Source organism: Schistocerca cancellata, chromosome 4 (genome assembly GCF_023864275.1).
Source record: "Schistocerca cancellata isolate TAMUIC-IGC-003103 chromosome 4, iqSchCanc2.1, whole genome shotgun sequence".
In the NCBI taxonomy this organism is placed as follows: Eukaryota; Metazoa; Arthropoda; class Insecta; order Orthoptera; family Acrididae; genus Schistocerca; species Schistocerca cancellata.
In genome coordinates, this window is record NC_064629.1 from 853649680 (window position 1) to 853665893 (window position 16214).

The window sequence follows — 16214 nt, forward strand, 5'->3', positions numbered from 1 at the left end:
TGGAGCTTGTTGTTTTGCTAATCATTTACAGTTACTTCTGTTGTTTCTCAGGTTATATCATAATACAAATTTCCTCATCAAACTTGTAAGTGAGCGAAATTTGCCAATGTCAGAAGCAGAAGTGGTGGATGACGGTGACGCTGTAAATTATGACTATTGCAATCCAAATGACACTCTGGAGTACTGTCCAAATGTTCCAGTAAGTGGTTAAGTTTTATTTTGAATATTTCTTAAAATTTAAAAACTTTATGCTATTACAGATTGAACTAGTTTAAAAACATCTTTTGCCGGCCAGTGTGGCAGAGCGGTTCTAGGTGCTACAGTCTGGAACCGCGCGACCGCTATGGTTGCAGGTCCGAATCCTGCGACTGCTGCGGTTGCAGGTCCGAATCCTGCAACTGCTGCGGTCGCAAGTCCGAATCCTGCCTCGGGCATGGATATGTGTGATGTCCTTAGGTTAGTTAGGTTTCAGTAGTTCTAGGGGACTGATGACCTCAGCAGTTAAGTCCCATAGTGCTCAGAGCCATTTGAACCAAAACCATCTTTCAAGCTAGTCAACTCATTCTAGTCATTTAAAAAGCTGCCAAGTTGTATTGGTAAACCCAGATAGTCATATGATTAATTGTTTTCAATAGTAATTAAGCTAACAACTTTAAATGTAAATTGATTCATCCATTAGATTTTGGTCATATACCTTCTGGCCATCTTCAGAGCAAGTTGATTGAAGCTAAAGCATGTGTTCCCACATGTGGAATAGGTGCTGACATCTGTAAGTTTGAAACCTACAGTATTCTGGAGATATGTTCTCCCATATCAAGAATAAACAATTTAAATCCTGTCCATGAAAAAAATTCAGTTAACATAGAATTTGAAACTAAATGCTGCCTTCCATTCGTACGTTTTCCTGTTTGTCTTGAAGATGATGACAGTTAGGGTCATGTTGTGTATTGCAAAATGATCCAAATGGACTCAGATCTACAAGCAAGCATTAGTCACCATTGTTTCCATACAATGAGTACATTAAAAACTAAAATTATTATGTCATGTAGTGTTGCTGAGTCTTCAGGGCCTGCTTATACACTTACAAGGAAGAGTTTTTGAAGAAAATTGATTATCTCCTCCACGAATTTACAAGGCACCAAAGAAACAACTGAAGGTGGCTCTGTAGAGTGAGGAAGATGGAGTAGATAGTGTTATATCCTTCACTTTCCTGCTGTACACAAGAAGTAATTTCTCAAAAATTGACTGGATTGTCACAAAACATAGAGTTAGTGATTTTTTTGCCCTCCATTGAAAATGGCTACTCTACTTCTTTGTATGACGGATGATTTGATACTTCAAGGCTATTACTTACAAGATCTCGTAAGAGTGCCGTTCCATACATCAGGCGGATGATGTGAACAATTCTCAAGACATGCACGGAACATCGGTGGTACACACAGTTCTTACAGTCCCATAAATCAGCTGTGGTAGGATACCACATCGACACTGGCGATCCTGTAGCATATGATCTGGCATCAATCTCATCCTTTTGGGACTTGGTTGTGAAAGAAGCAGTATAAATGTGCGTGGCAGAGTATTTAATTAATTGTCGTAATGGTTTCAGCTTGTATAAAGTGTGAAATGTGACTCTTGCTTTGATTAGCTCTCAAAGATGTTGGTAGAGTGCCACTTCTGTCAGTGCATCAGTATCTTGGTTGTTTCAAATGTCTAGCCACAGATAACAATAAGTTCTTTTAAAATTCTTTGCCACCCAAGAAATATCACTGGAATAAGAGTACCAGAAGCTCCGTGTGCAGAGGCACAGCCGTCAGGTGTAATGGGTAGATAAGAGGGAGAGTCAAATGAAAACCTTGAATATTTTTGTGAATATTATTTATTGTGCAGAAGTTTTACAAAGCTGTATCACTTTTCAACATAATCTCCACCACACTCAATGTAAGTCCTCCAGCGCTTACAAAGTGCATAAATACCTTTAGAGAAAAATTCTTTTGGTAGTCCGTGCGACCACTCTAGCACCGTGTGACGTACCTCTTCATCAGAACAGAACTTATTTCCTCTCATTGCATCTTTGAGTGGTCCAGACATATGGAAATCACTTGGGGGCAAGGTCTGGTGAGTATGGTGGACGAGGAAGACACTCAAAATACAGGTCTGTGATTGTTGCAACTGTTATATGGGCAGTGTGGGGCCTTGCATTGTCATGTTGCAAGGACATCTGCTGACAGCAATCCACATTGCTTTGATTTGATTGCAGGCCGCAGATGATTTTTTTAGGAGATCTGTGTATGATGCACTGGTGACAGTGGTCCCTCTAGGCATGTAATACTCCAAAATGATGCATTTTTCGCCCCAAAAGAGAGCCAGCATAACCTTCCCTGCTGATGGTTCTGTTCGAAACTTCTTTGGTTCGATCTCTTCGTTTCCGGTTGGTGGAAGTGAACCCAGGTTTCGTCCCCAGTAATGATTCTTGCAAGGAAGCGATCACCTTCTTGTTCAAAGTGCCGAAGAAGCTCTTCACAAGCATAAACACGTCGTTCTCTCATTTCAGGAGACAGCTGCCGTGGCACCCATCTTGCAGACACTTTGTGAAACTGAAGCACATTGAGCACAATTTGGTGTGCTGAACCATGACTAATCTGTAAACATGCTGCAATGTCACTCAGTGTCACTTGGCAGTTTTCCTTCACTATGGCTTCAACTGCTGCAATGTTCTATTGAGTCACAAGTCGTACCTGACCTGGATGAGGAGCATCTTCCACTGAAGTCACATCATTTGCGAACTTCCTGCTCCATTCGTAGACTTGCTGCTGTGACAAACATGCATCACCGTACTGAACCTTCAGTCGTTGATGAATTTCAATAGGTTTTACACTTTCACTACGCAAAAACCGAACAACAGCACGCTGTTCTTCCCTGGTGCAAGTCGCAAATGGGGCGGCTATCTTTATACTGATACTGCGACTGTATGTGTGCATCTGCACTATGCTGCCATCTACAGGCCATTCTGCATGCTGTTTGTAGCACGCTAACCAACTTACAGGATGACGGCACGAAATTTCAATTTGTTATTACAAATTTAAGGTTTTCATTTGACTCACTCTCGTATGTATTTAGTAGCTTCAGTCAGTTGGCTCTCCAATAAGACAGCAAAATATCAGTGGAATGGTTGAAGTTTTACAGCTGTGCACATAAAATCCAATGGGTTAGTCCAGGTGTGGGTAACCTTTGCTGACCTGTGGGCCTGATTCACATAATTAAGCTTGCGGGCCACATCAGTGATGCAACAATGCACTCATAGTACATACAGTCAAAACAACAGATTCGTGATGTTAATGTTTATGGCCTAATGCACAGATATGAATGGCACCCCCTTTCTCAACCTGCCATGTCAACAACTTATGCTGCAAAACGTCCATTTTGGCAAACATTTGGCATTGTTTGTCGAAATTCGAAAATACACTACTGGCCATTAAAATTGCTACACCAAGAAGAAATGCAGATGATAAACGGATATTCATTGGACAAATATATTATGCTATAACGGACATGTGATTACATTTTCATGCAATTTGGGAGCACAGATCCTGAGTAATCAGTACCCAGAACAACCACCTCTGGCCGTAATAACGGCCTTGATATGCCTGGGCATTGAGTAAAACAGAGCTTGGATGGCATGTACAGGTACAGCTGCCTATGCAGCTTGAACAGGTAACCACATTTCATCAAGAGTAGTGACTGGCGTATTGTGATAAGCAAGTTGATCGGCCACCATTGACCACACGTTTTCAATTGCTGAGAGATATGGAGAATGTGCTGGCCAGGGCAGCAGTCGAACATTTTCTGTAACGAGAAAGGCCTGTACAAGACCTGCAACATGCGGTTGTGCATTATACTGCTGAAATGTAGGGTTTCGCAGGGATCGAATGAAGGGTAGAGCCACGGGTGGTAACACATCTGAAATGTAACGTCCACCATTCAAAGTGCCGTCAGTGCGAACAAGAGGTGAGCGAGACGTGTAACCAATGGCACCCCATACCATCATGCCGGGTGATACGCCAGTATGACGATGAGAAATACGCGTTTCCAATGTGCGTTCACCGCGATGTCGCCAAACACGGATGCGACCATCATGATGCTGTAAACAGAACCTGGATTCATCCAAAAAAATGACGTTTTGCCATTCGTTTACCCACGTTCGTCGTTGAGTACACCATCGCAGGCGCTCCTGTCTGTGATGCAGCCTCAGGGGTAACCGCAGCCATGGTCTCCAAGCTGACAGTCCATGCTGCTGCAAACATCGTCGAACTGTTCGTGCAGGTGGTTGTTATCTTGCAAACGTCCCCATCTATTGACTCGGGGATCGAGACGGGGCTGCACGATCCGTTACAGCCATGCGGATAAGATGCCTGTCATCTCGACTGCTAGTGATAAGAGGCCGTTGGGATCCAGCATGGCGTTCCGTATTACCCTCCTGAACCCACCGCTTCCATATTCTGCTACCAGTCATTGGATCCCGACCAACGCGTGCAGCAATGTCACGATACGATAAACTGCAATCGCGATAGGCTACAATCCGACCTTTATCAAAGTCGGAAACGTGATGGTACGTATTTCTCCTCCTTACACGAGGCATCACAACAACGTTTCACCAGGCAATGCCGGTCAACTGCTGTTTTTGTTTGAGAAATCAGTTGGAAACTTTCCTCATGTCAGCACGTTGTAGGTGTCGCTTCCGGTGCCAACCTTGTGTGAATGCTCTGGAAAGCTAACACAGCTCTACAAAATAAATTTTTTTTTCGTTGCCAGGGAAGTTTGAACGAAAATGGGATATTGTTATGATACTCATTCCGAGTATATTTGTACTTTTTCCAAATTGGCTCTGGTTTTTGAGATATAGGTTATTTGTGGAAATGAGAGTGTCATGTGGATAATATCGACTGCAGGGTCCATATAAGGTGTAATGTATTTGCTACCTGTTTTTTAATTAGTGATATTGTACTATCTTTATTAAACAATTGTGCTCAGGGAGTGCATCTGTGTGGTTGAGGATTACATCATGCAAACGTCACACTGTCAGCATGTGTTCAGTCCTGTTGTGCGGTGCGTGTGTTGAAGATATTGAGGGTTGTGCAGATTTGAATTTGGCGGTACTCGACATTCATTTGTTGGCCGAGGTAATCCCCGCAACAGCCGATAGGTAGCGTTCAGTGTAAACAAGAAAAATGGCGATGGTCAAAAGTCACACACATGTGCAGTGCAGCTTCAAGGAGATAGAACCTTTTCATCGTGACGTAGCAAATAAGAGGTGAGTATTCATTTCACACAAAACAATTAATGATGTTTGTTGGATGTGATTGACATGCAAATACAAGAAAGTTCTGCATAATATGTAGTATTTGTGCAATTTTGTTTTAGGAAAACATGAGTTCTTCACGCTGTCTTTGCGTGAACCATCCAGATGAGTTCTGCTACATTTGTGGTGAATACGTTCTTCAAAAGAACAGAAAGAATATCACTCCTTTTGTGAAGGAAGCGTATCTGGCATATTTCGGAATTAAACTTGGAGATCAAGACAAGGCGTGGGCACCCCATAAAGTTTGTAAATGCTGTGTGGAGTGCTTACGGCAGTGGACAAAACGAAAAAGGAAAAGCTTAAACTTCGGAGTGCCTATGGTATGGCGAGAGCAGAAGAACCATACAGATGATTGCTATTTTTGCATTGTTAATGTGAAAGGTTTTAATAGGTTCAAAAAACGAAAGTGGGAATATCCCGATTTGGAGTCAGCAAGAAGACCGGTGGTGCACAGCAACGATGTTCCTGTACCAACCTTCACAACATTACCCACGCTAACATCATCAGATGACGAGGTGCACGGCGAGGAATGTACAAGTAGTGGTTCGGAATACGAAGGACGTGAGACACAACCCCAGCAGTTCGACCAGAAGGAGCTCAGTGACTTGATACGAGAACTCAATCTTTCAAAGCAAGCATCAGAACTCTTAGCATCCAGGCTTAAGGAAAAGAACTGTCTTCATCCAAGTGTTAAAATAACAGCTTACCGGACGAGAGAAGAAAACCTTCTTCCATACTTCAACCAAGAAGAGGTTATAGTGTATTGCAGCAATATACTTGAATTGGGGCTGCCGGAATATAGACCAGAGGACTGGCGTCTCTTCATAGACAGTTCCACTAGAAGTTTAAAATGTGTTCTCCTACACAATGGCAATCGTTACACATCTATTCCAATTGCCCACTCAACAAAACTTTGTGAAGCATATGCTAACATCAAGCTGGTTCTGCAGAAAATTCAGTATATGCAGCACCAGTGGTTGATTTGTGTTAATTTGAAAATGGTGAACTTCTTGCTTGGACAACAAAGTGGATACACAAAGCACCCATGTTTTATCTGCATGTGGGATAGTAGGGCAAAGCACGAACATTGGAAGCAGAAAACATGGCCTCCAGGGGAACATATGGCTGTTGGTGAAGCAAACATCATTAATGAACCTCTGGTTAGTAGGGACAAGATTGTTCTTCCACCATTACATATTAAGTTAGGACTAATGAAGCAATTCACCAAAGCTTTAGACAGAAATGGTAATTGCTTCACATACATCTGCAATACGTTCCCTGGACTCAGTAGTGAAAAACTTAAGGCAGGAATATTTGATGGTCCTCAAATTCGCAGGCTCATCAACGGTACCAATTTTACAAGTGTCATGACTGTCACTGAAGCATCGGCCTGGAACAGTTTTGTCGCTGTTGTAAAATGTTTTTTGGGCAGTCATAAAGCTCCCAATTACGAGGAACTGGTCAAAAACATGCTCACTAACTTTCAAAACTTAGGAGCTAACATGAGCATAAAATTGCACTTCCTTCACAGCCACTTGGATCGATTTCCTCGTAATCTAGGTGATTTCAGTGAGGAACAAGGAGAGCGGTTCCATCAAGATATGAAAGGAATAGAGGAAAGATATAAAGGAAGATGGGACAGGCATATGATGGCAGATTATTGCTGGAATCTGCAACGTGACTGTTCTGAAGAGACCTATAAAAGGAAAGCGTGCAGGAAGCGGTTCGTCATGGACGGAAAATGATATACTTATAGAGAAACTTTTCAATTATGTTTTATACGTGGACAAATGCCTATCAGGCTTTCATAGAAGCTATTTATAAAGATTATTTTCTTTTTTCATTGTAGTTTGTAGCGCTCGAGTTCAGTATTAGCAATTTTTTCTAATTTTTTGAATAAATCATGCATTATCTCAAGAACTAGAGCCAAACTGCATAAATGGTTGCTATATTCGTCCTCAGCACCACTAACCCATCCTAAAGCCACTCAAATATCCTTGGCAAGAAAATGAGTGTTGACCAGTGTAATCATTTGCATATCACAGCATCTTCTTCCTGTCAGTTAAATTTTGTGTCTGTAGGACGTCATTTTCGTGGTGTAGCAATTTTAATGGCCAGTAGTGTAACGTGCAATTTTGTCTTTCCAAAATAAGCTGTTGTTGAGCTATACATTGTGTCAAAAATTGCCTTTCTATTTTATACTCCTTCACATCAGACAGTAATTCACTACATAACAAGCAAACAGGTGTATCTGTGTATGTGTTAAGGAAATAATGTTCCATTCATTTCTCCCAGTATTGGTGGCGTTAAACATGTACTTTTCTCTTCATAATGCCAGATCTTTTGAGAATAAACTCTGTAAAGACACATAGAAAAACTCGCACAAAATGAACAAACTAGCACAGAACTGTACACGTGAACTGACAACAGATAACCTGGTTGTAAATAAAGTTACAGCCCCTGCTGTTGTTCAGATAGTGAGTAATCAAATTTCTGCAAGCTTCGGAGCATATGTAATAGCCATTGCTGAAGTTTTGGGCATAAAACTGCCACTTAAAGATGTATGAATTTTGTAACTTCTTGTGAGGAGCAAAACAGGACTGTCTGTGTATTTCTGTAGTATTGGTTAAATATTAAGTAGAACTGTTGTACTTTTCATGTCTTTTTGCTGTGCTTTCTTCTTTTTGCATGTGGATATAGGCAACTATGTAAGATTGTATAACAACAGGGTGGTTTATTGGTGATATTTATTTTTGCAATCTTACAGTAGAGTCACCGATGAAAAAAATTTGTCCCTTTTATATCTACATATACCTCCCCAGGACTACCCTGCAGGTCACACTTTCATTCTGGGCGTAAGGGTCACTATTCCTTTGCTGTTCCACTCGTGAGTAGCACCAGATGTATTAAAAGGTAAGCTTTGAACTGTGAAGGTGGAAACAGAAATATTTTCGAATTGCATCCGAATGCAGAGTACCGTAATTAAGAAGTATGTTAAAAGAAGAAAATTACTTTCAATTGGTTGGTGGTGGCCTTCCACAAGAGGAAAAACTTGTTTAAACTATGAAACTAGGAACTTAATGTCAATATGGATAAAACTAATTTTATCCTTCTATTTCCTGGTCTTTATCCCATATCCTCAAGCAGTCAGCATGGTAATTATTGGGTTTGGGAAAGTAAGTGGTAAAGGGTGGCCAAATGCTCTTTCTGTTGCCACACCTTGCCCCCATCCAACTGCTCCCCTTATGCTGCCATCAGGGCGGATCACAAAATTAATTTTATTGAGGATCAACAATGTTTCACCTTGAAAGCATGACAGAAGTCATGTATAGTTTCGTAATGGGACATTTCGCCAGAAAACCAACAGTGCCAAGCTTTATCCAAATCTCAAACAGAAATTGAAGAGGAGGGGGAGGGGGAGAGAGAGGGGGGAGAGCGGGGGTTAGAAGACTTCATTTAATGTTTCATGTACATACAGAGACCTGCTGTGCCAAATTAATGTCCATTATCTATGCTACATGATAGCTCTGCAATTTACAGTTAAATGCCCGGCACAGGGTTCATTGAACCACCTTCGAGCTAATTTGTTACAGTTCCACTCTCAAACAGTGTGCAGGAAAAATGAACAATTAAATCTATCTGTGTGAGCTTTGATTTCTCTTGTTTTATTATCATGATCATTTCTCCTTGTGTAGGTGGGCACTAAAAAATATTTTCAGTCGGAGGAGAGATTGCCCCAACAAAAACCACCTTTGTTTCAATGATTGCCACCTCAATTCATTTATCATGTCTGTGGCACTCGCACCCATAGTTTGTGATAATGCAAAATGAGCTGTCTTTCTTTGTATTTTGATTTTCTTTACCTTATATGTCTGATGCAGATCCCATAATGCACAGCAATTCTCCAGGAGGAGGTGGAAAAATGTAATCTTAGCAGTCTCTCTAGTAGACCAGTTCTGCCAATAAAAGATATCTTTGGATCACAACATAACCCATAATTTATTCATATTTGTAATCCCAAAGTACTTAGACGGCTTTTAGACGGGTATTATTTATTGAGTAACCAAAATTTAACAGATTCCATTTAGTACTCGTGTGGATGATTTCACACTTTTGGTTATTTAGAGTTAGTTGCTATTCTTCACACCATACAGGTATCTTGTCTGCATCAGTTGGTTGTGACCACCTAAAAACTTTACAAGACAGTAAATAATGGCACCACCTGCAACCACTCTATCTTCTGAGATTATTGAACCTAATTATTTTGCACTTGGTTTTGTACCTCTCCTGTAACTATGATGATTGGTGAGGGGCAGCAGTATCTTCATGTTTACTGCAGATTGATTTAATTATTACAAAAACAGTCTGTAATAAATATAGGATCATTTTCAGGTAGTATATGCTAAAAGTTGCCAGTTGGTGACTATATGCTAAAAAGATAATAAATAACTAAATAAATAAATAAATGAAAGATCGTGTTGATTTTAGGAAACATTCTGTTAGTAGGGGTTACAGGAATTTAACACCATGGTACTAATTTCTTTGCTCTGACAGTCTTTTGCAAAATAGTTGTACGTGTAGACATGGGATTGTGTACTCCACTCAAGTTCCAAAAGCTGCACCATAATGAGTCTAATGTTGGGTGGCAAAAATAAAACTAGGTCGTAAAATGTTTCCCACTTGTTATGAGAATCCTATTAGTTAAGCAACTGGAGAACTGCAATATCATTATGTCAGAACATAATCAAAAAGTCCTGCTTATTGATCCTTACAAATTTTTTGTCATGCATGGAAAAAAACTACTAGATCAACTTGTGTGTGGTAATTTCTGCCAGTGATTGAAGTGGTTTCAAGTACTTTGGTTCTTTAATTTTTCATTTTTCCGGGTTGAGAGTGGTTCATCCTGCCAGGGCATGTGAGCTCGCATATCATACCATTATGCACCAGAAAATCCTCACTAGTTCATTAAACAGTGATTGCCTAATGTTTATAACAGTGTTTCATACACAGTTTCTGGCCATTTTGTACCTTTGTGTTAAGTGGTATACATTTGATAGGAAGGGGACACATTCTGAACGATAAGTGAACATAAGTTGACGATTAGTACTGATTTGGTTTATGAATTACGTTGGAAATTGCCGGGAAACAGCAAGAAATAATAAATGTTTCCCACCAAAACATACCTTTTGTACTACACTTCAGAAATTTCAGAAAATTTGTTGTTCAACTGAGGATATACACTCCTGGAAATGGAAAAAAGAACACATTGACACCGGTGTGTCAGACCCACCATACTTGCTCCGGACACTGCGAGAGGGCTGTACAAGCAATGATCACACGCACGGCACAGCGGACACACCAGGAACCGCGGTGTTGGCCGTCGAATGGCGCTAGCTGCGCAGCATTTGTGCACCGCCGCCGTCAGTGTCAGCCAGTTTGCCGTGGCATACGGAGCTCCATCGCAGTCTTTAACACTGGTAGCATGCCGCGACAGCGTGGACGTGAACCGTATGTGCAGTTGACGGACTTTGAGTGAGGGCGTATAGTGGGCATGCGGCAGGCCGGGTGGACGTACCGCCGAATTGCTCAACACGTGGGGCGTGAGGTCTCCACAGCACATCGATGTTGTCGCCAGTGGTCGGCGGAAGGTGCACGTGCCCGTCGACCTGGACCGGAACGCAGCGACGCACGGATGCACGCCAAGACCGTAGGATCCTACGCAGTGCCGTAGGGGACCGCACCGCCACTTCCCAGCAAATTAGGGACACTGTTGCTCCTGGGGTATCGGCGAGGACCATTCGCAACCGTCTCCATGAAGCTGGGCTACGGTCCCGCACACCGTTAGGCCGTCTTCCCCTCACGCCATAACATCATGCAGCCCGCCTCCAGTGGTGTCGCGACAGGCGTGAATGGAGGGACGAATGGAGACGTGTCGTCTTCAGCGATGAGAGTCGCTTCTGCCTTGGTGCCAATGATGGTCGTATGCGTGTTTGGTGCCGTGAAGGTGAGCGCCACAATCAGGACTGCATACGACCGAGGCACACAGGGCCAACACCCGGCATCATGGTGTGGGGAGCGATCTCCTACACTGGCCGTACACCACTGGTGATCGTCGAGGGGACACTGAATAGTGCACGGTACATCCAAACCGTCATCGAACCCATCGTTCTACCATTCCTAGACCGGCAAGGGAACTTGCTGTTCCAACAGGACAATGCACGTCCGCATGTATCCCGTGCCACCCAACGTGCTCTAGAAGGTGTAAGTCAACTACCCTGGCCAGCAAGATCTCCGGATCTGTCCCCCATTGAGCATGTTTGGGACTGGATGAAGCGTCGTCTCACGCGGTCTGCACGTCCAGCACGAATGCTGGTCCAACTGAGGCGCCAGGTGGAAATGGCATGGCAAGCCGTTCCACAGGACTACATCCAGCATCTCTACGATCGTCTCCATGGGAGAATAGCAGCCTGCATTGCTGCGAAAGGTGGATATACACTGTACTAGTGCCGACATTGTGCATGCTCTGTTGCCTGTGTCTCTGTGCCTGTGGTTCTGTCAGTGTGATCATGTGATGTATCTGACCCCAGGAATGTGTCAATAAAGTTTCCCCTTCCTGGGACAATGAATTCACGGTGTTCTTATTTCAATTTCCAGGAGTGTAGATTAAAACATGGCAAGAACAGTGATACAACTGAAAAATGCAATACTTATGAAAAGTCTTAAAGAATTAATTCTATAAAACTTACGTTAAAATAGTATAAGCTGCCTTTAATATTTAAGTAACAACATTGTTGGCAGTAAATTCCATTATATTTTTCATGGACTTTGGGGCACTTCCATGTGTATTTTACAGTGCATAAACTAAAGATGCTGTTCTTAGACCTGTCACTTTTCTTTCCCTGGTGTGATGTGTTGGCTCTTTCACTTACCCCCATCAATAAATTATAACTTCGGTAAATCACATAATTTCTTTTTAAAAAAGGCAACAATGTTTACTAATTTTCTTATGAAATCTGATCTTCCTTTTTATAGGAATCGTTTTAGAATAACATATCTTGCATCCTGATCCAGGCAACCTTAGTGAAAATCACACCATTCATTTGCTTGTTAAAAGAACGACTCTAGCCATTTCCCTTGTCCCATCAATGCCAGAAGTATGCCAAAACTCCTATATTCTCAAATATACATATACAATCCACAATCCACTGTACAGTCTATGGCAGTGGCTACTTCGTGTCGATAATAGTCGCCTCTTGTTCTGCGACACTCATTTAGCAAGGGAACCAGACCATTGCGTTCAGTCCATCGATGTAGGAATGACTTGGTCAAATGCCTATGAACAGCCAGTCCATATCTGTTTCAGACAATAAGCCATTGTATTTATAAAGAAATATATGAATAAATGTAACTTCTAAAGCATCTAAGTTCACCTGTTGATTCACCTGCATCAGATGATCCATGATGCTTAGTAATCATGCTTGAACTTAGAATCATATATTTGTTAATCACAAATTGAAGAAACAAAATTGTGTATAAAGTTGGTAAAAGTTTCCATTTCTTTTTCCTAGTGTGATGAGTGTCAGTGCAGCATTACATCCTTACTTTTTTTTGTTTTAGAACTGTGATGAATCATCGTCATCAGAACATGAAGAAGATGGACATGAATTGCAAGAAGTTAATGGCCATCCAGTCACACCAACTAGAGATGAAAGGGAAAGCGTATGTCAGTGGAAACTGTTGACTCCACCTACAGTGGTGAGCATTTTCAAATACAGTGACAACAGTTGTTGTATGGGGAAAGTACAGTTAAAAAATTTTATCTATTATTTACGTCTCTCTTTAATTATGTTATTTGACATCCACTGTTAGTATAAATCTCATCTGGACTTTTCGACTGCTTGCAGTCTTCAACTGTGTGCATTAATGTTTCTCCTACATGTTTTCTTATATCACCCTCTGTCCATTACCTCTCTTCTTCTCTGTTGGAATTTGTAAAGAATGGATAGTCCTTATTCTAGTTGTAGTGTAGCGAGTTTGTCATATTTTCAGACCTGTCCTATTAAAATATAAATAAAAACACAGGGTAACCAATCGCTGAACTTAGTTTTTATTAAAGAATCATTTCAGACGTTTGCCCTTTCATCAGGTGGCATATCGGGTGTCTAGTTCAGGAGTGATGCTCCTGGAAAACCAACAATGTCAAAATATCTAAATTGTTTGAAATTTATCACTTGGATTGCAGAGTGCTTTTGGTTGTCATTTCTTTAGTCGAAGAACTGCCATGAGTTCACAAAATGTGGTGGAGTCTCTCCGTATCTTTCCAACGTAAAAGTTTCCATAAGTACACTGTATTTTATGTGCTCCAGTTCTCTTAAATCTATCTTGTTTGTTTACTATATACACTAGTCAAATTTATGTGTACCGTATTTACTCAAATCTAAGCCGCACTTTTTTTCCGGTTTTTGTAATCCAAAAAACCGCCTGCGCCTTAGAATCGAGTGCAAAGCAAGCGGAAGTTCTGAAAAATGCTGGTAGGTGCCGCCACAACTAACTTCTGCCGTCGAATATATGTAGCGCTACACAGACATGCTTTGTAGGCACAAAGATAAATACTGGCGCCAAAACCTCCGCGTCAGTAAATAAATTAAAAAAAAAAGGTGGAAGACGAGCTTTTTTTTTTTCTCTGCCCCGAGTTTCGAGCACTGCATTTTCATACATTATACAACGAAGTAAACACAAATTCCGTATTGTTCATCTTCGAATGTAGCAGAATTTCAATGTACTGCAAAAATCCGACATGCAAGACTGTTTGGGATGTTTGTCAATATGGCCAACTCTACTTTCTGAATTTTTTCCTACCTGTGAGAAGAGATGGTTGCTAATAGGAACCTGATGAAATGTGAATCACATGCTGTATTCTCTTCACCGTAGGAATAATACGAATATCAACATTTTGTCATGTATTCTTTCGTGTTTGCTGCTATCTCATTTAAATCCTGCCTGCCTAATAAACTACGAAACTAGAGTGAGACAACAGCAAACGCAGAAGAATATACGTATCGTGTCATGTTTATATTCGTATTATTCTTATGCCTAATAGTGATACAGTCGGAAATGAAGCACGGCAACTGACTAGAGTTTTAATTCTAAGATGACTCTAATTTCTGTGCAGAATTTGATGTACTAAAGAAGCAGCCGCAAAGATTTTCAAACGGAGAAACATTTTCGCCTAACTCTCGTTCAGGACATGTTCTATCATACGCAGTCTATTATTTGGTTCTTCTTGATCATTATCAAAGAAAGCAGCAGTGTAAGTAACAACAAATAGCAGTCTCTTGCCATTGTTTCGCTAATGAGACGATTACTTTCTCTTTTTTTTTAAATTGTAAGCGGCGGTAGCGCGCACAAAAGCAAGCCATGCCGCGAGCAGCCACAGGCCGTAAACACGCACTATCAGAATGCGACAAACAATGCGTGACACAGTACAGTAATGCATTTTCAGCTTAGAGTGACGCAAACACCTATAACAAAGAAAACAGCACTTATCATGTCAAAGCAAAATAAGCAATCGATTCAAACCAGACGAAGCACGTGAAAACGGAGGGGTACCCGTATAATTACGGACGGAGCGCCTGACGCACAGCAATGGCTACCTGGTAAAACTTAACTGCTAAACTTACGACTCGAACCAAACTACTGTAGCTGTATCGTCATTCATGCGACCTAAATTGTGTCTCATATTACAATGGACCAACTTTGTTTCGAGTCTCAAATTTCCGGTGCGGCTTAGATTCGGGAAATTTTTTTTCCTTTATTTCGAGTCTCATTTTTCAGGTGCGGCTTAGATTAGAGTGCGGCTTAGATTCGAGTAAATACGGTAGTTGAAGAGCTGATGTTGAACTTTCGTTTCTTCAGGTTTCTTGCTATCTGGTGTGACACTGACCCATGAGGGATACAAAAGCACTTGTTCAAAATATAGTTTGCCATGTTAGTCAACTCTCAAAGAGACCAACTGTAACACTATCACAGCAGATAGGGGAATGGATGTTCAAATATCTTCAGCACAATGATGCTATGCGCGATTTACATATCAAAGTCCAATGAACACCCCCACCCCTGCTGCCACCACTGCATTTCTCGTAACTGAAGTGTTGCCAATTTGCTTACCTCATGTCTTGTAGGCATTGCCCCAATTGGTTCGTTATACATCGGTCGCGAGCTCTAATGCTTGTGAAAGAAACAATGCATAATAATGTGGTACCTGGGGAGGTTTAAAGAGCTTAAGCATAATGAGAATCATAAAATGCTAGGATGCCAATTAATTTTGTTTTGAAACTTCCTGGCAGATTAAAACTGTGTGCCCGACCGAGACTCGAACTCGGGACCTTTGCCTTTCGCGGGCAAGTGCTCTACCATCTGAGCTACCAAAGCGCGACTCACGCCCGGTACTCACAGCTTTACTTCTGCCAGTATTTTGTTTTATTTATCCAATTGCAAAATTTTTAAAAAGATTTCTAGAACCAGTCTATTGTTAATATTCATAATAACATTCCTAGTCATTAATCATTAGTTCTCGAGCACTGCAAAAGTCACAAAATGCGTCACGTGGTCTTAGAATCCGCATGATATCACACAAAAATATTGCACGAATACATTTTCCGAGGCAACTTTAACAACCGCTTGTCTTTACAGAGTTGCAATTCGAACACTAATCTGCATGTGACCACCTCGAAAAGTGATTATAGTCTGCCTAACAAGCTATGTTACCAGTTTGGCGGCAGCCTTTTCAGGACACAGTTGTGATAGGTCCATTCTTTCCATCATTAAGTGCTGATAGTAACTAAAATTTGTCAGTAGC

At 41.3% G+C, this 16214-nt stretch overlaps 1 protein-coding gene across 2 annotated transcripts in view; it reads left to right on the forward strand.

The window, feature by feature from the left end:
* The window catches only part of LOC126184974 (condensin complex subunit 2-like), a 179660-nt gene that overhangs the window by 138925 nt on the left and 24521 nt on the right, over positions 1–16214 (forward strand). For both annotated transcript variants that reach the window (XM_049927673.1, XM_049927672.1), the window contains 2 exons: positions 52–199; positions 12974–13111. In XM_049927673.1, the coding sequence (XP_049783630.1) occupies positions 52–199; positions 12974–13111 (286 nt within the window). The remainder of the gene's footprint in view (positions 1–51; positions 200–12973; positions 13112–16214) is intronic.